This window comes from Aythya ferina (genome assembly GCF_964211825.1).
Source record: "Aythya ferina genome assembly, chromosome: 8".
Classification (NCBI taxonomy): Eukaryota; Metazoa; Chordata; class Aves; order Anseriformes; family Anatidae; genus Aythya; species Aythya ferina.
In genome coordinates this window covers 24,151,654-24,178,539 of record NC_140304.1, presented here as the reverse complement: position 1 = coordinate 24,178,539, position 26,886 = coordinate 24,151,654, and the positions used below count along the sequence as shown (strand labels likewise).

The 26,886-nt window shown below is 48.4% G+C and overlaps 2 protein-coding genes across 11 annotated transcripts in view; one reads left to right on the top strand and one right to left on the bottom strand.

The window, feature by feature from the left end:
• The window catches only part of LOC311440322 (phosphatidylinositol 3-kinase regulatory subunit gamma), a 58,599-nt gene extending 44,989 nt beyond the window's left edge, over positions 1-13,610 (top strand). For both annotated transcript variants that reach the window (XM_084527061.1, XM_084527062.1), the window contains 7 exons: positions 808-988; positions 1,780-1,905; positions 2,682-2,824; positions 3,986-4,162; positions 4,508-4,582; positions 4,955-5,125; positions 6,547-13,610. In XM_084527061.1, the coding sequence (XP_084383187.1) occupies positions 808-988; positions 1,780-1,905; positions 2,682-2,824; positions 3,986-4,162; positions 4,508-4,582; positions 4,955-5,125; positions 6,547-6,748 (1,075 nt within the window). In that variant the 3' untranslated portion in view covers positions 6,749-13,610. The remainder of the gene's footprint in view (positions 1-807; positions 989-1,779; positions 1,906-2,681; positions 2,825-3,985; positions 4,163-4,507; positions 4,583-4,954; positions 5,126-6,546) is intronic.
• Positions 13,611-19,082: 5,472 nt separating this feature from the next.
• Positions 19,083-26,886, bottom strand: part of MAST2 (microtubule associated serine/threonine kinase 2) — a 189,458-nt gene continuing 181,654 nt past the window's right edge. For all 9 annotated transcript variants that reach the window (XM_084528012.1, XM_084528013.1, XM_084528014.1 and 6 more), the window contains 3 exons: positions 26,373-26,509; positions 25,952-26,139; positions 19,083-25,291 (listed from right to left, as the gene is read on the bottom strand). In XM_084528012.1, coding sequence (XP_084384138.1) covers positions 23,205-25,291; positions 25,952-26,139; positions 26,373-26,509 — 2,412 coding nt within the window. In that variant the 3' untranslated portion in view covers positions 19,083-23,204. The remainder of the gene's footprint in view (positions 25,292-25,951; positions 26,140-26,372; positions 26,510-26,886) is intronic.

The following is a 26,886-nucleotide window of genomic DNA, read 5'->3' as shown; positions in this document are numbered from 1 at the left end:
CTTGCCTTGAAATTCAGTTGATTTACGGCAAGTGTGACCCCCTACTAAGGGTGTAGTTTAAATTCTGCTCTGACTTCTGTTTTGACATTCAAGACTTGTATGCTAGGATCTGGCATGAGTTGGTTATTTTGCTGAATGCAGGTGTCTTTGGGAACAAAAACTGAGAGTACAAGGACAGAATATTGTCCAAACAGTCTGTTGGGGAAAAAAAATGAAGAAATGAGCAGTATTTGTGGGAACTGCTGGGATGTATAAGTCTGGATAATGTAAAGTCCTGAACTTACAACCATGTTGTAATCTTCAGGAGATTTTGTTTAGTTTCATGTATCCTGTACTAACATCCATAACTCAAAAAACTTGTTAATCACCGTATGACTGTGTGCTCAGATGTATACTGTTAGTGACCCCGAATTGCAGGAAATTTTGATTTGGTTTCAATATGGCTCCTTTACTCAACCTTCAGCATCCATCCTTTCCTTTTCAAAAAGTCTGGCTAAGGCATGTCGTAAATATTGCAAGCTGGCTCCAGAGTGAGTGCAAAAAAAAAAAAAAAAAAAAAAAAAGGAGAGAATTACTTTGGGCTTTGCTCCCGTTCAAATAATAGCTGTTGATAATTCTGTGTGCATTGACTCTTAAGGTGCCTAATACCTGCTAGCATATAGAGAACCATATAAAGGTGGGCATGTTAAACTGTCCAGCTTCAAAGACTTGCCCAGGAGCTTCACTGGTGTCATTGTTAGCAGCCCCAGTGTTGGAGGGGACGGGAGGTTTGCAGTAAAACCTCTAAATGACTGTGCTGCTTTACAGGAAGGGTGGCAACAATAAACTGATAAAGATCTATCATCGGGATGGAAAATACGGCTTTTCTGATCCACTGACATTTAATTCAGTTGTGGAACTGATTAACCACTACCGCAATGAGTCTCTTGCTCAGTATAACCCGAAGCTTGATGTGAAGTTGATGTATCCAGTGTCCCGGTACCAACAGGTAAGGTCTTCACAGGACACAAGTAACTATTAGAGCAGACAAGAAAAAAAGTGCAACTAGTATGTTATTCTGTTTTCTCTAAACATTTTTTTTCATAAAAGGTTCTTTTTTTGAAAACTTGCAAAAAGTGAGTTTTCATATTTGACCTCACTTTGCTCATCGTCATGGTTCTTCCATTTAAGCTGCTGCTTCATTTTATCAAGCAGTCCAACACTGAAGTGAAACCCAAGCATGCAGCAGACTTCAGTCTCTGAGAAGTTTTTTATTGGGCTTTTTTTTGAGCCCTTGTGGACCCAAAGGGTACTGCTCTAGACAGTGTTGCTCTTGAAGCACATATGAGCACATGCAGCTGCTTGTTCTATGTATGGCCATCTAGATATTTCAAAAATATTTTCATATATTTTATTCCATAGCCTGAGACACTGTCCTGCTCTAAGGAAAAAGGAATGTGTTTTTAAAAAACTGTAATCTTTAACCTCAAATTCCAAGCAATTCCATTCCTTCTTTCTCTAACAGTGGACAGGAATGCTAGCCAAGCTGTAGTGTATTTTCAGAGGCTTAGTATTTTGGTATAGTCCTTGGTTTCCCATAGTTCCAGTTGCATTGTCTGTAAACTGTGGAACTTAGTGTGTGGAGAAAGGGATTTACATGTGATGTCTGTGTGTTCCATAGAAACATGATGATAAAAATGCTGCAATAGCTGTAAAATGCAAATACACACAAGTGGACAAATGAAAATTCTTAAGGAAAAGCTGCTTGTTTGAAGACTTAATAGATTTTTGTATGTACAGGATCAGTTGGTGAAAGAAGATAACATAGACGCAGTAGGTAAAAAGCTTCAAGAATACCACGCTCAGTATCAGGAAAAGAGTAAAGAGTACGACAAATTGTACGAAGAATATACCAGAACATCACAGGTTAGTTCCACTTCAGCTATCTGTAGCGTCTGTTTCTTGTTACCTAAAAAGTAAAGAAAATGGTTTTATCCTGCTGTGGCTAGCAAAGTCAATCCAAGATCTGAAAATACAGAGAAGAAACTTTGTAAATTGTGGAAATTTGTAAGGTGGTTTGAAGGTTGACAGAAGCACAGTGAATATGACTTGTTGCTGATAGCCAGAGAGCTGTGGTGTGGGACAAGGTAGGAATAGGAGCTGAGCTGCCTAAGGTAAGGTAGAGAATGGAGAAAGCCATCACCTACAAGCCTTACACTGCAGACTTCTTCCTTGGCTGCTGAATATTTCCAGCTGCTCCATGCTGCAGTGAGCATTTTAGAAGGGTTTGTCCAGGTTCTGGGAGAAGTCAAGTTTAAATAAGATTCCAGATATTGTGCATTAAGGAAGTGTGAATACAGTATTTGGACTGATTCTTGTAACATAAGATAGTTCATACATCAGGAGGTTTGCTGGCAGTCTTCCTGCATGCTAAGATGGAAAATATGACTAAAATATTTCTGAGGGGTTTGCAGCCTAACAGAGAGCATCATCTGGAGGGAAGGAGGCACCAGACATGCAAGGAGCAAGTCTTCCCTGTACTTCGGTGATGCTGCTCAGGCATTTGTCTAAATTTTAAACTGATTAATCACCTTTTGACTCGGGGCTGACTGGTTCATCCACCCAGTCAGTTTAGGGAACATAATGGAGTCTTGTGTTGCCTGTTTCATGAACAAATGATGAAGGACTTTTTCCTCACATAGGAAATCCAGATGAAGAGGACCGCAATTGAGGCGTTTAATGAAACTATTAAGATATTTGAGGAACAGTGCCACTCCCAAGAGCGATACAGCAAAGAATACATTGAGCGATTTCGCAGAGAGGGGAACGACAAAGAAATTGAACGGTAGGCTCTCAAGTCATGTTTGCTTACCACGAAGAGTTAGTGTCCACACTGGCACTCCTATGAAGTTTATCTACATTGCATCATATAAAACTCTTTGTAAACTGAGTATTGTCACTGAGACATTTCCCCAAGGTTTCTGAACCTCCAGTAAAGGTTCCTTCCTCTTCTGCTGGAAATTGCAGACAGGAGATATGAGAGATCTCTGGGATTATTCTGCCTCTAACTTCACATTAATCAAGATACTGTGATCAGGACCAGAAAATAATTTCATTTGCTTATCCCAGTTCCATTTGGATATGCTCAAAATATAATTCAGGAAACTCTTTACTTGTAAACTGTGCAGCATTAAAATGAACATAGATCTGGTAAATCTGATAGTCCATAATTGGTTTCAGTCACTTTTGAAGGAGCTCCATATTTAATTGCCATTACTTGACAGTAGATATTAATCACCTACAAGAAATTCAGTAAGGACCTTGTTTGAATTTGCCGTTCTCTGAAGTTACTAGCAAAAAAAGGTTGTACCTGGACTTTGAAGAAATGCCAAGTATAACGCCTAACTAGACACAGTGCTTTATGAATCATGGTGGGGTGGCCCTGGGGAGATTTTTAGGCTGAAAACAGTTACCTGTAACAATCGTATTGTGCCACGGTGCTGCTTCATTCTGACTAAGGATCAATTAGCAGGGGAAATATGTTATTTTCATGAAGTGTAGAAACCTGCAAATTAATCCTGGATGAGGAGACATGCAGCTTTACTTCCTGGTAGCTCTTAATCAGTAATTGGAGTCTGCATTTGTAAACTTGCTAGCAGTAATACCTGTGGAGGGATTGCATAACTGATAGACCAGAAAGTAAACCTGAGGGTGGAGAAGAAGGAATCTGTTCTAGCTTACACTTCTTGAGATAATTTGTTCCTGTGGCTCTGCCAAATAGTTGAAAGTAAACTGAAAGCTCAAACTTTGCAAAGGGGTGGTAGGCCTTCTGGCAAGTGGTCTCGCACTTTTCTGGCATTCTCCCAGTAATGTTCGTGTTAAAATGTGGCAGTCAAAGGGAGGAGGTGCTGTTACAGTACGGCTCTTACATGCAGTGCTACTGGTAAGGTTCAGTCCCTTGTAGGCTGGGTTGTCCTCACCGCTCGAATACTACGCTTATTTGCAGGATAATGATGAACTATGAAAAATTAAAATCACGCCTGGGCGAGATCCATGACAGTAAAATGCGTCTGGAACAGGATTTGAAGAAGCAAGCTCTGGACAACAGGGAGACTGATAAGAAAATGAACAGTATCAAGCCTGACCTAATTCAGCTCCGCAAAATCAGAGATCAGTATCTTGTGTAAGTAAGACTGACCTGTACCTCTAAATAGTGTCTCTGAGGAACCTGACTAATCACTGTTTCCATCAGGGTAGTGGGGATTCAATTTTCTTTTCATATCCAAAGTTCTGTCAGTGCTTAAGGTATTTTACTGTGCCAATAAAGGGGTCATCACAGAAGAGTATGGAAGGAAGCAGAAGTTCTCTTATAGAATCTATGGTCTTTCTGTGGCTCTTGCTACTGGAGAACAAACTAAGCTCCAGACTGTTTCTATGTGGGATCTTTCGTCTGAACTTTAGCTTGCTCAATATGAAAACCCCCATGCATACTCTGAAGTAACATGCTAGTGCTCTCTTCTTCTGGCAGATGGCTCAATCACAAAGGGGTGAGACAGAAGCGAATAAACGACTGGCTGGGGATCAAAAATGAAAACATTGATGAGTAAGTGTCATACATATGATTTCACTGAGCACTGTTCCATTAATAAATGGTATCTTTTGTGGAGGTTGGTAACGCGAAGCACCGATTTCTCAGTAAAGGACTGCAGACAAAGGAGGCATTCTGTAGGGGAACTGCATGTCATGTGAGGCAGCAGCTCTGCTGAAGTGTTTAGGATCACAACTAAGTTGGAACAATGAAGTACTGAGTTGAAGCCTGTAGTATGAAAGGCTGTCAGCAGATACCAAACGATTGTTAGGAGCCTGGACTCCCAGCTTGGGTGGCTTTATATTCCTTTGAATGATTTCCACAGAAATAAATCACTCAGTTTATTAACTCTTTACTGGCTAAGTTAACTAATTTTCCCTCTCTCAGCACATACTTTGTGAATGAAGAAGATGAGAACCTGCCACATCACGACGAGAAAACTTGGTTTGTTGGGGATCTCAACCGCATCCAAGCAGAAGACTTGCTCTGCGGGAAACCTGATGGAGCATTTTTAATTCGAGAGAGTAGCAAGAAAGGATGTTATGCTTGTTCTGTGGTGTAAGTCTATTTTCCCTTTTGTTATAACTGTTCAATTCATGAATCTCTACCACAGCTCTTTATTCCAGAGAACAAAAGCAAGGCTTACTCTAGCCCTACCACTGAAATGTGTGGCTTGTTTGCAGGATGTCTAGCGCAGTAGAAATATTGATGCAGAAATCTGCCTTGAAAGTGCAGTACCTGTAGTCCAAGCAGTCTCTTTGGACACCACAATTACCAGTACAAAATTCTGAAGTATCCCCACTTGAAGCTCTACAGTCACAAGCAAATTAAGGCCAAATTCTCCCATGTTCTGTGCCAAAGGAGCACATGGGAAGAATTAAAAAGGGGCTGTAAGCTGTAATGTCTTCTGCTCTCATTTATAGACATGCCAAACTCCAGGTGTTTTCTGTGTTTAAGATAACAGTGATGCTTCAGAGGAGACATAATTCGTGAGCAGTAGTTTTTGACATTCACACAGCCTTGCATTGATTTCTTGTGTTTCACTTTGTTTTATGCTGCTGTAATGGAGGTCAGAAATACTCTGATTCCATTATCTAAAAATCCTTCAAGCCTGTTCTTGAGTGCAAAATGGCTTTCACTGATGTATTTCACATGAGGTTAATTGCATCTGAAAGCAAGTCCGGGAAAGGAATCTGTGAGGGTCTGTCACCTCAAGGTAACTGAAGACTGCAGGATCTGCTGGGGTCAGGATACCTGTTTGTCACAGTCACTGGAGTGACAGGTTCACCAGGCACATTCACCTGGTTGGTATCAGGCTACAAGATAGCGAAGGGATGGCATAACGTAACCTGTTCCTACATGTGACTTGGATTGTAAAAGGCTCCAGCACAGGGATTACATAATACTTGATCTTTTTGGCAGATAAGTTATTCTAGCAGCTTTGGAAATACTGTGTTCCAGTAAAGGCTTTGCCAAGTTAGGGTCTCAGTCGCTATGACTTCAGATAATGAACCAGCTTGAACCCATGCCATGCTCAACATTAGAAAATGAACACTGAAGGTTAGTGCTGGATTTCACGAAATACTGTGTAGAAGAGCGTGTGGGTTTTGGCTTCTGCGCTTAGTGGAAAGGTTTCCAAAGAAGCTGAGCACAAGGTCTGCTGCTGACTTCAGGTGCTTATCTTCACGGTTAAGCTCTTGACTTTTTTTTTCCAAGAAACGTTTGGAGAACAATGCAGCAGGGAATTGTACTGCTGGGATAGAAGAGCCTCCTTATGTGGATTATTATGCAAGAGTGTTTAATCACACGCCCTGAAGCACTGTTTCTTCGCAGACTGTTAATCTCCTCCGCTCACATCTACTGGGTCCTCCATTATGTAATTTAGTGACTGGCAGGTTGCTGCTTTAGTTAATTGTTAATAGACTGTCACTTTGGGTTTGTTCTTTGATGTCAAACTCCCCTGTTTTCTTTCCTTGCAGAGCTGATGGAGAAGTGAAACACTGTGTGATCTACAGCACTCCAAGAGGTTACGGGTTTGCAGAACCATATAACCTGTACAGCACGCTTAAGGATTTGGTTCTTCACTACCAGCAGACGTCCCTCGTCCAACACAACGATTCCCTAAATGTCAGGCTCGCCTACCCTGTCTACGCACAGATGCCCCCCTCTCTTTGCAGATAAATTTTGGGGAGGAGGAAAGTGTTGGCTATCTTGGATTCTTTTCTACGATTTTTATTAGAACTTGGAGGGCATTCTTTCTCCTTAGACTGCTTGTTTTGCACAAGAAGTGATTCTGTGAATGTGAATCAAAAAGAGGCCTAGCAGCAACAAGACGACAACTTGGGTGTAGGTGTCCTGGTGCTACCTTAAAAGCTCAGCTGTGCTTTTACACTGATACTTGTGTTTCCTTATGAGGGGAATAAACTCAACAAAATGCATACAAAAATACTGGAAGCAAAACATTGTTTTCTGGAGATAATTTTTTGCCAGGCACCTTCAGTGGAACTTCTAATTGGATTTTGTTTTCTCTTGTTCTAGCAGAGGCGATTCGAAGCCTCTGCTCGAGGCATCAGTAACGTCTTTCAGTCTTAAACTCCCAAGAAACTAGGGGGGAAACTCTACCACAGCAATTCTTCTCTGTTAATTTTAGCAGCTTCACTGCGATTCAGCCGAACTTCCAAAAGAGGGCTTGTCTTGAGGTAGCGTGGAATTTGGTGAGAGAAGACCAAAGGAATTACGGGAAAGCTTCAGGTTTTTATTTAAATGGAAAAATGCTTGTAAAGAAAAGTCGCTTTATTTTTTTGCCAACAGTGACAAAGTTTTGGTTTCAATGGCACTACAGGTCTTCACTTAAAGGAAACGTTTATAACCAAATTGAACACACCAAAACTTTGTTTGTTGCTAGATTGAGCACTTACGGGGAAGGTTGCGTTAGCATCCGCACATACTTTCTACACCAAAACTTGAAACAAATAAAAGGAAAAGCTAAAACATTGTGTGGCTTCAAAACACTAAATTTGTCTGATCTGATGTAACTGCTCACTCTCCTCTTTTCCTCCTCCCCTCCCTTCCTCCCGTTCCTCAGCTTGGGATTCTGTTTCCAGTTTTTAAAGATGCTTCAGAATGTAAACTAGAACGAAGCTTGCACTCGTGTTGCTGTTCTCTTGCTGAACAACGACAGACTCTCCTAATGCTTGATTTTGATGTAAAAGAGGTAGGTGCAATCTAATGCTTCTGGATGGCTTACTGTACCAAATTATTTCCTGAGGAGCCGCCACTTTGGCTGTATAGAAGCGTGTGAGCTAATTAGAGATCTCCTCCGATTTGTTCTTTGCAAGCTAGACCCTGAGCTTCCACACCACTGCCGCCAAGCAAGATTTTACACCGGTGTAATCTGAATTCCCTTGTAGCTGTTTTGGACGTAGTGCAAAAGGGGAAGGAAGGAGCGCCGTGCTCCTCAGTTACTGGGTGTCGGGGCCCATCCTTTGGCCAGGGCTGCTGTCAGGTACTGGAGCAGGTAGTCCTGGGCTTTGTCAAGCGTAACAATCATCCGATAAATCCCCTCCCTGGAAAGTATACAGAGCAGCTTATTTCCATTCCTTAAGCTTCTGAAATGAAAAAGAGCTAAGTTTGGCAAACCGAGCCGCTTGGCATCAAAGCGTAACTGGCAAATTAATTGTTCAGTGTGCAACCTTGAAAGTTACTTTTGTTCCCATTACTGGAAGCGGTCCCCTTGAAATGCACCCATTGTACGGGACAGGAAGCAGACAGCCGCGCGGATCTGAGAATGTTCTAGACCTGTTTCTGACCCTGTGGCTCATTTCCTGTTTAAATGTGGCTTTTCTGTAATGCCTGGGGAGGAATGCCAGGCCTGTTGGTGTCGAATGTTTACACGAGAAGTATTATTTAGCCGAATGTCCTGAATTTGCAAGCAGGGAAATGATAAGCCTGGAGCACTGATGGCCATTGCCAGGAGGGGAGTCCAGGTGCCTGGCGTGCCCGTGAGATGTTTTATTTTGCACTAATGACCCCGACGCTTCCCAGGCACTTTCCGATCAGCTGGAGTGCGGTCTGCTGGCAAGGAGCTCCGTAGATGCCACTTTTCCGTGAAATGAAACACCACAAGATTGAACCAAAGCTTGGAGAGAGAGAGAAGGAAGCTCGTGCAAGCTGCCGTGTCAGAGTGACCTGCATCTGCTGGTGTCCTTCTGTCCCACTTCCCTGAGGAAATTAAAAAAAAACAGAGGTAGCCTTTGCTCGTAGTGAAAATCTGGAATGGATTCCTCTGTTGTGTGTAGACGTGGAAATTTTTCTTTTTAACGACCCTTGCCCTACCTCTTGGAGAATTTGCAGTTCTAATCTGGTCGCTGTAAAGCCGTCGCTTTCACACCCCTGGGCACCTGGCGTGCCCCTGGTGCTGGGCTCAGCCCCAGTGCTCATGAGGGAAGGCAGTTCAGAGGCACAAGTGACAGCCAGGAGCCTAATTCCTGTGGAAAAATCTGTGCGAGAGGAGCGCGTGTTTTCTGTGCCTCTGGGATCTCCTCTTGAAGCTGGTGGGACACGAATTCCTGATCCCTGCTCTTGTGAGAGGGACACTGGCTGAAGCACTCCACATCTGCCACGTTTTTAGATAGCGCTCGGCCTCGGGTTTGGTTTAGAGGAGCGCAGGTCTGCTTCCAAGCTCGTAAATCCCGGCACACCCTCACGGTACTGACAGCAGCGGGGTAGGGAAGCGGGGCTGGCTGAGGTTTCCCCGCAGAGGAATCCCACGGATCCTGTGAGGTCTCGGTGCAGGCTCCGGCCCCGGCCGTGCCAACGTAAACACCGAGTAATTCCGCTGGCGTCTGGCGGTGCCTCGGCCGCGCAGTGGTGTGAGCGAGCTCAGGCTCTGGCCCCTCTCCCCGAGATCTCTCCCTGATGGCAGGTGATGGATTCGCTGTGAACGACGTGCTCAGAGCCAAAAGCCATCCCGAAGGATTTCTTAGAGGCTGCTCTGCCCAGGCCTCTGAAGCGGGGCAGATGGAGCCCACGCTGCGTGCGCTCGGCTCCTTTGCCCTCTGCTGAGGGTTTGTTTTGCCTCTGCACCTTTCTGCATTTGCTTTTAGGCACCTGAAGTCACAGCTGCCAGCACTGCTGCTCTCGACCCTCACGTGCCATTGCACAGATTCCTTTCATGTCCACTTTGCACTCGTATGGCAAGTGAAACGGGCACAAAACCGCCCGGCACGGGCAGCTGCTGTCACCCACAGGGCGAGGGCTGCGTCCTGCTGCTCCGGCAGCACCAGGATGGGGAGAAAACCCCTCGCGTCCCGCAGCGGGGTGCAGGATTACACCCTAGTGCAAAACCCAGCTGCTAAGCCTAGAACAAATACAGGAAATGTGAACGCAGAGGCAAAACAAAGGGACTCGAGTGCTTTTAGAGCAGGAAGGTGCAAGAACGCTTCGGTTTCAGGAGTCGCAGTGGCGGGAGGAAAGGGGGGGAGCGCCCTGCCGGCGTGGCAGCCGCTTGGTGTCGGGCTGCGGGTCGCCCCTCGTTGTGTTAAATGTATATGTAGACTTAAATAAGTAACTTTTGCACAGTGTTAAAGGGGGGCGGGGGGGTGGGAATGTTGAAACTCTTAATATGCACAGTTTCTTCTAATCTGTTTTGAAGTATATTTGCAGGGATCAGGGGTGAGTCAGTATTTTGTATTCGGATGGATGGGAAATCAGGTCGACTTCCACAGTTGCCATTGGCCCCGTTACATCAGCCAGGAGTGCCATGTTTCTGAAGTTAGTAAGTCACAAATCTTTTCCCACTCGTTTCTTTACTGCTTGAGCTTAGAACGGAAGGAAGCAGCCTGGAAGCAGAGCGGTGTCTCGACAGACACTCGGGCTGCTGCGCGGCGCTGTGCGACGCAGTGACTGCCCGACGCAGGGATGCTCCAAATCTGGGGCTTGTAGTTCTTTTTTTTCTTCTTCTTCTTCTTTTTTTTTTTTTAATATATGATTCTCAGCTGCTTTGCACCGCTGGTAGTTGCAGTCCAGAGTTCAGACCCGGTGCAGCCCTCTGTCTTATGCCAAACCCAAGATGCTCTTCCCACCCGTCTCTCGGTGTGGCAGAGCTGCGAGAAGTTTTCCATGTAACGCGCTGGGCCTGAGCCTTTTCTCGCTGACACTCGTGCAAGCAAGAGTCTCACAGCAGAAAGCCACGGTCAGGAAAAGCGCTCCTATTTAATCCTACCCAGATTCATCATAGCTGGGCGAAAAGCAGCCTCTGGCCCTTTGCAATGCCAGGCAACTGTAATGGGGACTGTGGCAGGGCTTGGTGACACGGGGCTGCCCTGACCCTGGCTCCGCAGCCTCGGGCAGCAGCATCACTGCAGCAGTGTCACAGCTCAGTTTGGAAAAGCCCCTAATTTGGTACTTGAACAATCTCTTCTGGTTTTGAATGAATGTTTCTTTTTTTGTTTTGTTTTGTTTTTGTTACACTACCAGGGAATAAAGCTCTGAAACGTCAGTGAGTCTTGTACGTTCGCTGCGCTATGCAGACACAAACAGGTACTGGTTGTGGGCGGGGAGGGTACGAGGCAGGTTTAAATGCAGCTTTACACAGCACTACGATGCGGCCGGCTTGTTGCGTTTCAAATCAGACTTTTTGTATGCATAGTTCCCTCCTGTTCCTTCTCAACATCTGCTTTTGGACCAGCAAAGTGGCAAAGCCTTCCCAAGGGCGAGCGGTGCAGGGGGCAGCGGGTTAGGCTCACCCCCATGCAGCACTCCGAGCACGGGGAGGCAGCCTGAGGCTTCAGGATGCGGTGACATCCCGAATCACAGAGGCTGAGGCTGCTGCCAAAAGAAAGCGGCGATGCCAGAGCAGATCCGTGTGCAGTGCAGGGCTGGGAGGCGTTGGGCGAGCTGGTTGTGCTCCTGCGTGTGCAGGAGAGGCAGGCAGGAAATTAATAGAAGGCCGTACGGCCTCGCTCCGGCCTGGAAGGAAACTCACCTCGCCGAGCCCCTGGTTTTCCTTGGCACACCTCGTGCTGCCAGCAGCAGGGCCCCGCGCTGCCTGCCCAGATAAACGTGGGCCTGTTCAGCCCGGCCGGCTCAGCACCGAGCGAGGAGCATGTTTGGATGGGGTGAGAGGAAGTTTGGCCAACATTTTTGTGAATCTTGCGTTCTGCGGGCAGAAATACTTTCCACCGAATGGGAAGGGAAAAAGAAGGAGGAAAAAAAAAAACTCTTTTGAAATCTTTTCAATTCCTTCCTGTTTGTTCACGGGGCAGATAGCGAGCGTCAGCCCCGTGCTGGTTAACTCCGTGGGTGACAGCAGTGCTGTGGGTGCTGGGCTTTGGGGCTGGCTCCATCCCATTAACACGTAATTTGCAGGTTTTATCGCTGTGTTTTGTGACTTGAATCGCCATTTGTTCTAAAATCTGCCTTTACAAAAATGTAACGTGAGCATCAGAGGCAAAAAAAATAAATAAATAAAATACTTCTTATTGATAGGGGAAAAAAACAACCAGTATTTGACAAAACAGCTTTAATTCGCCCCCTCCCCAACCTTCATCTCGTATCGCTTCCTCAAGGCTGGCAGCCGCTTGCCTCCGGACCCAGCAGTGCGGTACACGTGCCCGGATTCGGAGCAGTTCGAGCAGGGCCTTAGGGATCACTTGGAAAAAAGGATGATGTCAAAAAGGCTGCCCAGGAGACCTCACCCCAGTATCGCTCTGGTGGCTTCACAGGAGCTGGGCAGTGCTCGGGCCGGCAGCGGGGGCTCAGCTCGGTGGGCCGGGGGGTTTGGGTTCCCCCTTGTTTCCATGAGCCACTTCTGCACCGAGCAAGGAGACGTTGGACTAAACCTGTTAATTTTGTATATCTGGCTGTTTATTGCACCACGGGATTGTGATGGTCTGCATCATCTGTGTGTGTGCGTGTGCGTGCGTGTGTCTCTGTGCTGTGTGTGTAGGTAGGTGTAAGCTGTAGTCACAGGTTAGAGGCGTCAGCTGCAAGTGGCACTGCCCCGTGGGAAGGAACCAAAACTCACCGCTAGCACGGTCGGGCACGCGTTTGGGCAAAGTTGGGCTCCTTTCTGTCAAACGACGAGGGGTTGGTTGTGCTCACCTCGAATCTGTGCTTCTGAAACCCCCTCTGGGGGGCTGCTGGTAACCCGCTCTGCACCTGGGCGTGCCAGGGGTTGGCTCTGGGACAAAGCACTCACAGCCGTTCCAAGCAAAGGGTTAGGTCAGGAAACCTCGTTCCTCCGCGATGCGCTGAGCGCCTGCACGTTCCCCACGAATCGGCCCGGCTCCAGCCGATGTGCGCGGGGTGCTGGTGCTGCTGGTACTGGTGTTACTGGTGTTACTGGTGGTGGTGGTGGTGGTGCTGGTGTGTGTCCCTTGTGAGCGGGCTGCCCGTACAGGTGCGGTTCGTTGTACAGCCTGAGTGGGCGTGCGGTCTTGTAGCGAGGGCTGGCGTAACGGCGCGCTCTTTGTACAACCTTTGCGTTCACGTTTCTTCTTCTTCTTCTTTTTTTTTTTTTTTTTTTAACCTTGAATTCTCTTTTCTTTAAGGGAAACTGCATCTGTTAGGAACCTGCTTCTCAAGAAGCCGTTGAATTATTTTCTTTCCGTATGAATTCCAGCATGTAACTTTGGTACTCTTGTTTGTTATTTGTGTAAAACCTGTTCTTCTGTCGTCTATGGTGTAGTCAAAAAACAAAAAAAAAAAAGAAAAAAAAAAAAGAATTCATGTAGTTTAACTTTTAAAAAAGAAACAAACTGCTTCATAAGGAAACCAATTGTATGTTAGTGTTTTCAGACAAGTCATACTGTAGTTTCTAGATCAGTAATGCAACACTGTACTTGTCACCAGATGTGTTACGATTTTGCTGTACTTTCCTTTCATAGATGGTTGGGCTTTTAAATCCCAGACACTAAGCATCCTGGGCCTACTTGCTCTAGATCAAACATGCAATAAAGAGTTGCAATAAAGCACATTGACATGTAATGTTTTAGAAGGATGTACTGACAGCTGTTTCTAATAAATTCAGAAATGCAGCGTGCTCGGGCTCTCGGCGTGTTCGCTGCCTTCGTGCCTGCCGGCCGCGGTGCTGCGCCTCGCCTCCTGCAAAGGGAAGGCGCGGGGCTGGGACTGCCCGGGCTGGGGACAGGGGCAGGGACCCCAGGGACAGTGGGGACCCCGAGGGCTGGTGGGGACCAATGGGGGTGGCCCCTCGGGGGGGACATGGGGAGCGGGGCCGCAGGGAGGGCTGCAAAGCGCCAAGTCAGTTTTCTGCCCACTGCTGAGTCAGCGTTTTCACAGACTGAGCTGACGGCTCCCAAAAACACCACGTCAGCATTTCCGCAAACTGCTGAGTCAGCCTTTCTGAGTGCTGAGTCAGCGTTTCCCCGCGCCCCAACCCCGCTGGCCCTCGGGGAGGGAATTGGGCACCGGAGGCGGTGGGAAGAGGCTGGGGGCGCTCCTGGGGCCTCGCTCTTTTGTTTGTTTCTCTTCTTAATTTTACTTTGTTGTCCTAAAGGCTAATGAGGTAGGGTTACAGGAAAGATGTAAGCCGCTAATTGGCGACTCATTTCGCTCAGGGCTTTGCCAGCCGGGCTGTTTCATTAGGAAAACATCGCAGCCGGGAGCTGGGGTAGGAAATTTCCAAGCGGCCGCACTGACTGTATGGAAAGAAAAACAGCACCCGGCTTGGGCAGCTTCTCGCGGAAAGGGCAGATCCCGGGATTTTTCCATCCTCAGCTGCACCGCGGAGCTTCCTGAAAGGCCCTGGGTTCGCCCCGAGTCCCCGGCAGGAGCTGGGACAGGGGCCTGGTGTCCCCGGGCAGGGCAGGGGTGCAGGATGGACAGACGGACAGACGGGGATGCTGTCATAAGATGTTCCCCTTAGGGCTGGAGCAAGAGATTCCCAGGGACGCGCTTCCCCATGCGGGGAGAAAGCCTGGAAACAAGGCCCTGGCCCGGCCTCGAGCCGCGATTCCTCCTGGCACCTCCCTTCCAGAGCAGCGGGGCCAGGCGCTTTCAAGTAACCGGGTGGATCAGGGTTGGATGCGGACCCAGAATCCCCACTGCACAGGACAGCTTCTCGTCTCGCTTGCCGGGTTCTGTCCAACTTGGAACAGAAAGTTAAATACAAAATTTGACGCCGGACACTATTTTGTGGGGAATAAACACAACAATTTGGGTTCAGCTGGGAGGGACTCGCTCCAGCCCCAGCCCTTCCCTGCCTCCCCAAGGACAGCACGCAGGAAGGTTTGAAGCAAGGCTTCACCCTCACTGAGATCGACCACTTCGTCTGCTGGTATTTTCTCCCTGAATTTCCACCAAAGCTGCCCTTTGTGACCGCCAGGCTCCCTCCTGCTGTTCCCAGCCCTTTTTTCTCTGCCCCCCCCCCCAGCCTTCTCCCCCTCAGCTCTCCCCTCGGGGCGCTGCAAACCAGGAAAATGCAGGGGAGGGCTCCCAGGCGAGGGGTCGGGCAGAAGAGCGCTAACTCCACGGACACCTCAAGGCTGGAGCATCTCCTGCAGAGCAGGACGGGCCCCAGAGAGCTTCCCCACCTTTTCCTTTCCTCCACTTTCAAACGGATCAGGGACTGGGATGAGCACAGCCCGCCCGACCGCCCCGGGCAGGTGCTGCACACGCTCCCGCAGCCGCTGTGCCAAAGGAAACACAAACATCCTACCCAAAGAAAGCACTTTTCATCGGCAACACAGTTCCCATTTTTGCACAGGGCCGGCCTGTTCTCGGCAGCTTTCCCCTCTGGGCTGAGCCAAAGCCCAGCCGAGATTTCCGGGCTGGGGCTCGGCCAGAGCCACCCAAACCAGCCCCAAACCAGCCCCGTGACCGCCTTGGAGACCTGGGGAGGATTTAAAGCAGCCCGAAGGGAAATGAAGCTCAGCCTGAGAGCTCCTCCGGGAGCTGGGGGCATAGGGCCAAGGGATGTGGGACCAGGGGGATGCAGGACCCAGGAGATTTGGGACCTGGGGATGCAGCAGCTTGGGGCAGTGGCACCTGGGTACTTGGGACCTCGAGGATGCAGGACGCCAATTCTCCTCACTTTTGGACAGGGGACTTTTGTCTAAATGTGGTTGTCCCCAGCAGATCCCCCAGAGACCTCAGGCCCTTGTACCTAGAAGCAGCTGTCAGGGAAATTCCACTTCCACAGAGTGATGCATCTCGTGAAACAGGCCAAGGCAACAAAAATAACTCTTCCAAAGAAAAAAAAAAAAAAAAAAAAAGAAGAAGAAGAAAAAAAAATAAAGCACGTAACTTTGGCCTTCAGTTTGGGAAGAGATGAGAAGACAGGAATCGGGGCGGAAGAGGGGGCGAGCAGGAACGTCAGGGCACTTGGCCGCACTTCACTCGCGCAGTAAATAGCGCCGGGCGTTTGTACCTGACCTCAGCGGGCGGCGAGGAGCAAAGCGCTGCCGGGGGGCCGGGACCCCCGCCCTGGCACCTGCACCCGATGGCGAAATCGGCCCCCGTGGGGACGGAGCCGGGGAGGAGAAGGCGAGGACGAGCCCGGGAACAAAGCGGCCGTTCAGTGCCGCCGCTTGGGCAAATAGAGCCGGGCATGTTCCTGTCGGAGCGCTTCCAGACGGCACGGGGCTTTGATCCCGGGCGCAGGGCACTGGGGTTGGGGTGTTTTTTTCTTCCTTCCCCATGTCACACTTGTTTTTTTTTTTTCTTCCTGTTTCAAGGTATAATTTTCTTTGGTGTTTGCAATTTCTAGAAGGAATTTCTTGCCGCTGGGACAGGAGCTGGAGCTGCTCTGGGGTTGTGGATGCTCAGAGCGCGGGGCGGGGAGGGGGGCAGAGCTCCTTCACCCCAAAGGCTCGAGCCACCAGCACCGGGTCCCCCCTAAACCCACCCACGGGGTGTGGGACACATGTGGGAACCCCCCGGCGGGGTGAAGCTCGCTGCCCACAGCCCAAATATTTTCCGGCAGGAAGCGAGGCTGCGCCGCCGCCAGCAGGAATGGGAGGAGACGTGGAGAAAGGGAGTCAGCGCTGGAGCTGGCGGCCAAGGGAATAAACCCGCTGCTGCTGCCGCTCCTCCTCCTCCTCCTGGCCTGACGGATGTTGCCTTTGGCCGGGGCCCTCTTGCAGCGCAGCTGCCGAAAAAATGCTCTGGGCTCCAGCGAGCTCCGTGCGCCCGTGTCAGCCCCGGCCAGCTGGAGCCCATCGCGGGGTCACAGCCAAGCCCTGGCCCTCCCAGGGGAGCACCTGAGGGGAAACAGAGCCTTTCCCTGAGGGATGGGGACATGCGGGGTGTAGAGGATGCTCCTCGCCTGCAGGTGCTCCCCGGGGAGCGCTGAGCTGCTCGCCCCAAGGTTGGAGGTGCCACAGGTCTGGGATATGGCACAGAGCACCCAGGAGGAGCATCCCCAGCAGGGAAGTGGCGGCGCTGAGCCCCAAACCCTGCCGGCTCCAGGGGCTGGACAACGTTAAAAGGACTTTTTAATCTTCTCCTTCCCAAAGCCGTCAAAGCGGCTGCGTGTGGAAGAGGGGATGGGGACGGGGAGGAAATGGGCTTTTAATGCAGCCCTGTTTGCAGAAGGCACGCGCTCTGTTTTTCTTGGGGACGATGGAAGCCGCTCAAACGGCCTCCGAGGGGCCGGCAGCGCCAGCACAACCCACTCCTGCTGCAGGTGTCTGCCCACGGGGCCAAAACTCGCAGCCGGGACACCACGGCTGATCCTGCTCCGGCCAAGAGGGTCCCAGCACCAATCCCACTATTGGCACCAGCCCCGGGACACAGCACGGGCTCGGGGCTTAGAGGCCGGGGGCAGCCTCTGCTAACGGGGGCTGTAACCTCCTGCAGCCCGTGACCCCGGGCTCTCTTTCCCAGAACCCTTCCCCTGTAGGATTAACGGGGTTTGTCAAACCCAGACCTATTCCCAGCCTGGCCGGATGCGTGGCCTCCTTCCAAGGACCCCTGAAGGAAATAAGCCCCCAGATGAGACCCCGGGGACGCAGCCATGGCCGAGCTCAGCAGGGGGAGGTTTGGGGCAGCCTCAGCCACCAAGCGCCCACGGGATTAGCGGGCAGACGGACGTGACTGCGAGGCCGTCGCCAGGGCTAATTGCAGAGCGGGTATATTTAGGCACTGGTTATCCTCTGCCTTTTGCTTATTTTTAGCCCTGGGGGGGCAGAACAGCCCCAGCAAGGGGCAGCAGGGACCTGGCTGTAAGCATGGGGCCGGATCCGGCGTTGAAGCAAAGAAAACACCCGGAGACAGCGAGCATCTTCCCTCCTGCTGCACCTCGCCCAGCACCACGAGCTCAGCTGCAGCCTCAAACGATGCAGGCGTGGGGTCAGGCTGTTTCCAGAGGAAGCCAGGTGAAATACACCAAATTTTGTCTTTTTTTTTTTTTTAACATCTCTGGCTCTACCATGCCAGCAGCGGGCAGGGCCCTGGGGCCACGGGCTCTGTCACCTCGGCCACCCCCGGTCCCTGCCGCCGTGCAGCGTGAGGCAGCCCCTCCGAGCACTTGGTGACAATCACCCCGTAACTGGTTCGCTGACAGCGTGTCAGGCTGAGAAGACTGCCTGAGCCTTCGTTTGCTGAGCGCTAATTAGCTTAACATTCCTAATCCCTCATTAGTGACGATGAAGTAAGCTCTGAAATATGAGGTCAGCCCTAATCAGCGTTTAAAACCCAAAGCCCACTGGCACGGGATGGAGGCGGGGGCGGCTGGGGGCCAGCCCCGAGGGTTTCACCCCAAAACTTGGCTCCTCGGGCCCGCGTCCCCCTTTCCACACGGATGGCCCTATTGCCTGGCATGGGTCCCAGCTCCACGCCACCGGTGGGCACAGGGGGTGGAACTCAGGGAGGTGGCACCTGAAGGGCACCCCAGGGCTCTCGGGGATCTCACCGTTAGCATCATGGCCCCTCTCTGGGGTCTCTCCAGAGGACAGAGGTGAGATGGGTTTTAATGTGTCCTGGCAGGATGCTGTTGGTGCCACTTGTTGGGGCAGCAGCCGGCTGCTCGCACCCGTACACACGCCATGTACCTCCTGCCTCTGTGCCACGGCCGATGGCTCCTCTTCCTCCCTGGGGAAGGAAAAAATGCAAAGCAAAATGTATTCTTTTTTTTTTTTTTTTTCTTGTTGTTTTTAACGCACACAAGGGCAGAGCACTTCGCAGCCCTGCTCCCTGCTGCAGCCAGTGCCCGGGTTGGGGTGTGCCTTGGCGCACGTCGCTCCTCGCAGCCCGGCCGTTGGGAGATGAGCAGCATCGGGAGCAGGGAGCAAGGCTGAGCCCAATCCTCCTGGCACCAGCACGGCCCCAGCTCCTGATTTCTGAGGACAGGAACAAGCCTTCAAGGGCTTTTCACACAGAGCGCACACGTGCTGATGTCAGAAGCAAAGGGCTGCTTTTGGAAAGGTTTGGGGTGGTGCCTTATCAAGAGAGCCTCAACAGCTGGGGGCACGAGGGAGCTGCAGGGCGAATCCAGGCCAACACCGGACCTGCCACCACTCCCCTGGGTGAGAAACCAAGAAAGCACCACGAGTTGGAACTTCTGTAAAAAAAAAATTTATTTTGGGGGAGGATTTGAACATCGACATGCAGGTACAACATGAATAAAAATTATTGCACCGCTATTATGTGGCAATTGTTCAAGTTTCTAAAAACACAGAAATTCCACACGTCCTCTTATCTAGCTAAGTGCTGAGTGACACGGCTTGGCAGAGCCCCGCTTCGGAGGTGCTCTCGCAGCCACCTGGATATGATATCGAACACAACGTAAACACACACTTCTGTCAAATCTTCTACTAGAAGTACAGAATTATCCTTCACATCCAGTAAGAGAAAACCAGAGAAAGACTTTATCCTCCCCTCTTCGGAAGAAAAAAATAAAATAAAATAAAAAATACTCCAAATCACACCTTAATGCAAGTGTGGCAACCAAAACCACCGGTCACTCCCACCCTTCCCCAGCAAGCGCTCTGTAGTACATTAGCAGCCAAAGGCCTCTGACATTCGGACCCGGGAGCGGCCGTTACAATGCTAACGTCTAATATTTACAATAAATATCACCCATCTCTCTTAGTCCGCAACAGGAGGAGACAAAGGGAAAAGTAACACTGAAATGAGGCAGCGCGGGAAGGCGCTGGCCGGGGGCAGGAGCAGGGGAGAGCTGCGAGGGGAAATCAATCAGGAAAGCGATGTTTGTTGGCGGTTGTATGCACGGCTCATTCACCAGGGAATTCCTCCCACCTGTCTGACTCGGTGTCATGTATGGAGGCCACGTTCCCGGCTTGCTGCCTGCTCTGCTCGGGGCTGAGGGCCCCGTCCTGCACAGGGAAAGGCTGCGCGGCGCACCTGTGCGCATGGAGACAGCGTTCCCAACATCTCCTTCCCCTCCCCAGCACACAAACTTTGCAATCTGAGCAGGTATCTGAGTAATTCTTGGCAGAGCAAGGAGTAAGTCCTGGTCTCCACCTGGTTTGTTATCATAATTTCACCAAAAAAAAATCTTTCTGCCCAAGCTTTTTGCTACGGTGCCCCAATAGGAGTTGGACAGGTGGTGGATGGAGAAGGTGGTGCACCTGGCACATGGAGGGGAACTGCGGGGTTGACGAGGAGCAGGGGACCCAGGGTTTCACTAGGATGCTTTCCTGGTAATGCTGTCAGGCTTTGGCTTCCAAAAAAAGCAGGGTTTTGAAATTGCACTGATCACTTTCTGTACCTTAGCTACAAAAGAGGCGACTGAGCACATACCTCACCTCTTCTTTGGCCAGTTCAGGCAAAAGCAGCAAAAGCTGTGACACGACAGTTTCCACTCATCCTTCTATGCTCAAGAAAGGATAACTTCCTGATTCAGCACTGGAGGTACCGGCTGCAAAGAGAGGGAGTCAGCAGCTAATGGAGCTGGTACCTTCAGAAGGTCACCTCCCAGCCTGCATGTCCCACAGGAGGCCCTGTGCCCCCAACGTACCTGGCACAGACATAACCTAGGCTCCCTTACCGGGCTCGGTCCGACAGGACCCTCAAGTACGCTGCTGGGAAGGGGTTCAGAAGTGCCACAGTACACCACAGATCAGGGAAAGCCAGCAGCTGCCTGCTCTCGCCGCTCCCCCTTAAGGCCACTTCAGCTAACGGCCTGGGCTGGCTGCTTTGAATGACCCCGGCTGCAAAGACCCCTTTAGCTAGGGCAGTGGTTTGGTTTCCCTTCAGGTTTTTTAATGTGGACCCCTTCGTGGACGCCCCCGGGAGCACATCCTCACACAGCCCTGCACTCACTGCTCGATTTATCCGGGGACGTCCATCTGGCCACGGTTAGGTGCTCCCTGGACGTAAACTTGAGCCTTCTCTTCGCAATCGCCACGGAATTATGATGCTGAATCAATTTCTCATCATTCCCAGGAACCTTGCTTTATGCTGTACTGCCAACTGAACGTTGTTGCTTCTCAGCAATTTCTTAGGAGGTTTCAGTAAGGAAAAAATTAGCCAGATCAAGCACTGGATCCTGCCAAGCCTGTTCCTTATTTGCTACCACTCCAAATCAGCACAGTGATATCAACACAAGGGCTTTGCGAGGCTGGAGGCACCCAGGCCCCTGACAGGGAAGTGGAAATGGGGTTTATAATCGCTGAGTGCACACAGGTAGCCTATGAATTCCAGGAGGAAAGAGCAAAGAGACAGTACAGCGAGGCCCTGCTCTCAATACCGTCACAGCAAGATTTATTCAGGTGTTATCTGGGAGCTTTGAGGCTTTGGCTAGTGTATTAACAACACCATACATGTTCACACAGACACACAGAGTAAACACTCGTTTAAACATGGTTAAAAAAAAAAAAAAAGCTCAAACCAAACCAAAATTGGTCCAGAACTGAAGAAATGAAATCCAAGCAGCCAAAAATCACATATATGATGGGGGGAAAAATGGTTATGCAGAAAGAATCAGGGCAAGATTACAGAGACTTTTGTGACTTGTGGATTAAGCTGAAATCAAGTTGAAAGAGATGAAGAAAATACATTCCTATATAAAAACATATTTACATTTAGGGACAGTGACTCAAAACTTCAAGTTCAGAAAAGGCCAAGACAATGAAAAAGGCAGCAGTAGAATGGAACAGACCAACGGATGCAGGTTTTAGCCTGGAATACTGTTGCACGGTCATTCTGCTTCTAACAGAGAAAGCCGGTGAGCAGGACACTAGATAGCGCGGGTGATCCGCAGGAGGATATACTCAGACAAGACTAGAATAAGAGCTGAGCACAATCTGGGACAAATGACGGGAGTGTTCATTGACAGTAACCTTTAACTGGATGAAGAAATGGCTTACAGTGCTACAGGTATCACCAGTCACAGTTATTGGTGTATTGGTATCTAATCCTCAGCAAACAGCACTGGTACCCGGAGTCGGTCACACCTAAAGCAAAGCAATGTCTAAACCTAAGAGCCGAGAGTAATTTTTAAGGGAACAAGTGACCTCTGCAGTGGAAATGATCTAGCTATCACAGCTGAAACCTTAAAATATCACATGTGTTTTGAAGTCTGCTTGCAGCTTGTCCACAGAACTCAAGGAGTCAGAACTCTTCATAGTTTTCTGGTTGGTTGTTTTTAAAATGGGCAGATTTGGAAAACTCAGCGAGTTTCCCAAGCCCCAGTTCAGAAATGTTAAGGAACACCTTAAAATCCCTACCTATTTAGACTCACCAAGAGAAGGAAAAGTCTCCGAAGGTCATTTATCATTGAGATATCTTTGCCCAAGACATACTAGAGAACACGTGACTACAAATTTCTCTACTTTAAAATCCACCTACAAGGCGCCCCTTTCCTGGGGTCATTTATTCTGAGGCAAGTTACAAATTGAAGCCAGACAAAGGAAGATAAAACATCATTAAAATTTTAAAAACAGAAGGAGAAGTTGCCACGTGTCCTATAAAGGAGAAATAAAAACAATCCCTCCCAAAAGAAAACAGCTTAGAGATTTCTCTGATTGGGAAAACAAACAAACAAACAAACAAACAAACAAAAAACACTTTTACTTGGTTTAAAGAGAAGACAGGGATATCTCTCTGTCCAACCTCTCCCATCCAAGTCCCTTCTTCATATCCTCTATGGATGTGTGCAGAACTGTGAGTGCACACAGTGACAAAGAGGCCTTACTTGCACTGAAGATTTGTTGTTCCCGAACTTGTGGACCAGAGAGTACTTTCTTCTCCTTGTCAAACAAAACTAGATTGTAAATTCAAAGACAATATTCAAGACCTGTGAATTTCAAAGACATTTGAAAGAAGTTTGAAAACCAGAGATTTTGAAGTAAGCTGCCTTTTTTGTGTTGAGTATTTTGGGGATCTTAAATAAATGCAGAATTGGAAGGAAGAGCACAACAAGCCCTAAACTCAGGCGAAACAAAAGGTCAGGAAGGGAAAAATCAGCAAACTGTTTCCTAAGCCCTGTTTTAAAGATACCCTGTTCTAAAGAGACCTCAAACAGCAAGCATTACTGTGTACAAAAATAGAATAGCAAGGATGAAAAAACACAAAAAACAGTATGAAAAAAACCCTCCCAAAAATAGATGTACACAAGTTCTATTTTATATTAGTGTATATTACAAAATTCAAACATGCAGTCTCTATTCCGAATGCAGAATGCTCCAGTCCGTGTGTACCAGGGATGCTGCTATGTTTTCTTTACAGTACCATCGTGTGACAGGGGAAAGTCTTGTATTTTTAACTGACTTCCAACCTCTTTGCTTTTTGCTTGTGTGAGAGTCCCTTCTTTACAGGGCCTCGTGCTGCCATCTGGCAGAGGAGAGGCTCTCAGAGGTGGCTGTCCAAGAGCATGCGACAGCTCCTTCGATGGAGTGATTCTGCAGCTACCTCCCAGTACTTCAGGTGCTTTAGCACTGTAAAAAGTTGCCTCTTTTTTTGCCACCACAGGACACGTTGCCTCCCAAGGTTTTGCTGCGTTTAATGACTCTGTGCAGGATCCACTCCTCGTGGTCAGACTGTCTGTGCTGGGTGGTTTGGCTTTCTCTTGACACGCTCCTGTTTGCGAAGCTTCCTGCCTTTTTTGCTTCAAATCTCTCTCTTCTTTACAGGAAGCACCCAAGTGGGCGAAATCCTTTTTCTTTTCCACCTCTCCAGAACCAGGCATGCTGAGCTTCAAAGGGCCCAAGACACTCTGAGCTAGTGGCATTAATTGAGACATGGAGAGTGCCCTTTCAATAGCACTGGGGACGAGCAGTGTGGAGGACACAGTACCTGCTGGGCTGCCCTGACTCGTTTTACTTGCCGTTGAGGCACTCTCTGCCTGGGACGAGCTGGGTCGCTTTTCAGAGCTAGGACTTTTTTGGGATGTTTCACTCACACTGGCAGGACAAGGAGATAAGGTGCTGTGCTGTTCTGTGGGCTGAATTGTGCCCTTGTGATCCTTCTCACTGCGATCCACAGGACTCACCAAGCGAGGAGTGCTCACACTTGCTGTGCAACAAGAAGAAAGTGCTAGCAGAGGTTTTGAATCTTGTTTTTTCTGACTGATTTCTGTTAGAGGGGTGTCTTTCAGGTCAAGTTTACCACATGAGGCCCCTGAAGAGTCACTTTTTTCAAGTTCAGGGAGTTTGATAGATGGGCATGGTATACTTTCTGTGAAATCTGTTGGTTTTTGAGTAATAGTAGTTGCCCTATGATCTCTGATTGCTTCGGAAGGCTTGTCTTTTGGACCTAAACACTGAAAGGTTTTGTTTTCTGCCAATTTCTGTTCTTTTACAGTTGTTCCTGATCTTAGGAATGGCTTTTCTGAATCAGCTAAATTTTCTGGAGAAGTTCTTGGGAGGACCTCTGATGAGGAAGAGTGCACACCAACTTGCAATGGCTCTGAAACAGTCTTGGCTTGTTGAACATTTCCCTTCTGCAAATCTTCTGTACCTTTTGGATCTTCGGGTAGAAAGGCATCATCTTCAATACTATCCTTGCTTTCCAACTTAGAGGAAAACTTACTATCTTCATTAAAAGCATCTGAGCCTTGGTCTCCACTGTCAGGCGGCTTGTCCATTCTCCTCCCATCCTGACTATCCTCTGAACCATCATCTGTCTCATCTTCAGAAGAATCTACCTCTCTGATGGCCTCCTGCTTTTGCAGAGACTCTCTCCTCTCCACCCTGTCTTGTCGAATAGCACCCAACTTCCTGGAACCTGGCTTCTGTAACATTCCTTTTTCCGCTAGCCCAAGTTTGCCACCTGTTGTTTCATTCACAGATTCTTGTAAACTCTGTAGACTTGGGTCCCTCTGGAGCATCTCCTTCTTAAATTCCGAGTGAGAGATATCCAAGCTATGCTTACGTGAGGAAGCCAGCTTCTTCTCCGAAGAGGACAGCGAGGCAGCTAGTTTCTCAGCCGACTGTACTCTCTTTAGCAAAGGAGACCTAGGGGGCTCAGCACTTTTGGGGCGAGAAATTTGTCTCACCAGTGGTGGAGAGGAGTGTAGTTTTACTGGGAAAGACTGAATAATACTGGAGCTGCCAACTGAGTGTCCTGGTAAAGGAGAGGGGGAGCGTTGCGGTGACGTGGACTGTGGGGTTGGTGATGGAGTGTGAGCTAGTGGTGACAGAGGAATATTTCCTGCAGACTTGCGCCTTGGAGATCTGTACTGTCTTTGAAGCTTTGGTGCTAGTCCATGCAGAGAGCTGGGTCGGATGTGTCCAGAGCTGGCTGGAGAATTGGGAACACTGGAACTGGGAGAGCTGCTCTGGGAAGAATTGCCACCAACTTAAAAGAGATGAAAAAAAAAAATACCATGAAGATTATTACACGTCATCATTAAAACAAATTACTGAAAATAAGACATGCAAACACAAGACAAAATGCCATATTATCACAAAGCACTGCAGTAATATTATGAGATAATATTCCATGGCTTCTGATTGAGAAATCACACCACTGTCACAACACCAGAATAAAGCAAGAAATATTCTGCTATCAGAATGTGTTTGTTTTTTTTTTCAAAAACAACAAAAGCAAGTAAATAAGCCTTGTGTTCCAATGCTATTCTTGTGAGGTGAAGAAGCTGACATCCCTATTGTCAGCTAATTCAATTTTCAAATATGACTTTTCCACACTGTTTTGATTCCTTTTCTCTGACCTAATAGAGAAAATGTCTCAAATGGCTACAAAACTACTGCAACTCACAATGTAATTTTTGCATCAAAGTAAAAGGATGCTACTGTTCAGTAACTGCTTTTTTAAAAGGATGTATGGATCTTCATTTTTAAATGAATAAATAAATGAGAATACATCCATCCTTAAGGTAATCAACAGCATAGCTGTCATTTTACTCCAAAACCAGATCTACCACATGCATTTATCAATGCAAAAATCTTTCCCAAGTTTTTCTGCTTGCTTGTTGTTTTGTTTTGTTTTGTTTTTTACCTGAGTGTACAGACTCTGGAGTGGATCTGTAACTCTGTGTAGGTGACCGAGGAGACAGGTTGTGGGTTGGAGAGCCAGGCACACTTTCTCCAGAAGACAGAGAGCGGTTCAGCGAAGATAAACTACGGCTAGTGTGAAGCAGTGATGCCTGTTTAGTGATCTTCCTCAACAAAGAACTCTTCTTCTTACTGTGGAAAAGTATTAAAAGTTGTTCAGAAGCCCAAATGATTTATTTACCTTTACTGGCATATTTCAGTCAATTTTATGACACGATTAAAGAAAAAAAAATAAAACAAAAAGAAAACAAAAAACTCAATATGTGCCTGCTGATACATACATTATCTGCAAGTTGCTTTGACAAGATCTCTCTCACATTATCCTGGCTACTGCTTAATTTTCACAGAGAAACAACAAAACAAACCTTTCCTGACCATCCTTAGTTTTGCTCTTCTTGTTCCTACGAGCCATCTTGGATTTGTAGCTGGCCTTTCGAGCTGGTCCAACTTTTATAGATGTGTTCTCAAATGGCGTAGTGGAGATAGACACTTTATTTCCACTCTGTCAGAAACAAGACACAGACACTGCTGAAAACATGGCTTTTTGAAGCAAATCTGCAGGCTAAGCAGGTAGGCTGCTAGTTTATTACTGACTGCCATTTTGTAATCCTTTGTCAAACTCCATTTCCCTCTTTGCATTTCCACCTATCATTTATTAAGGAATTGCTGAGAGAGAGCTCTCTTTAGTCAGGCTTTCACAAGTGATTAGATCAGATCCCAGCTGGTAGGTAAAGCTTCCCAGAGCAGAGAGAACACAGCATCTGACCTCTCCCATTGAGATCCCAAATGCCTCAGTTTAATACTCGTAATACTTGGAAGCTTGAACAAAGTGATATTCTGTCACCAATCCTATTCCCCTTGCTCTGAATGATGGCAGGT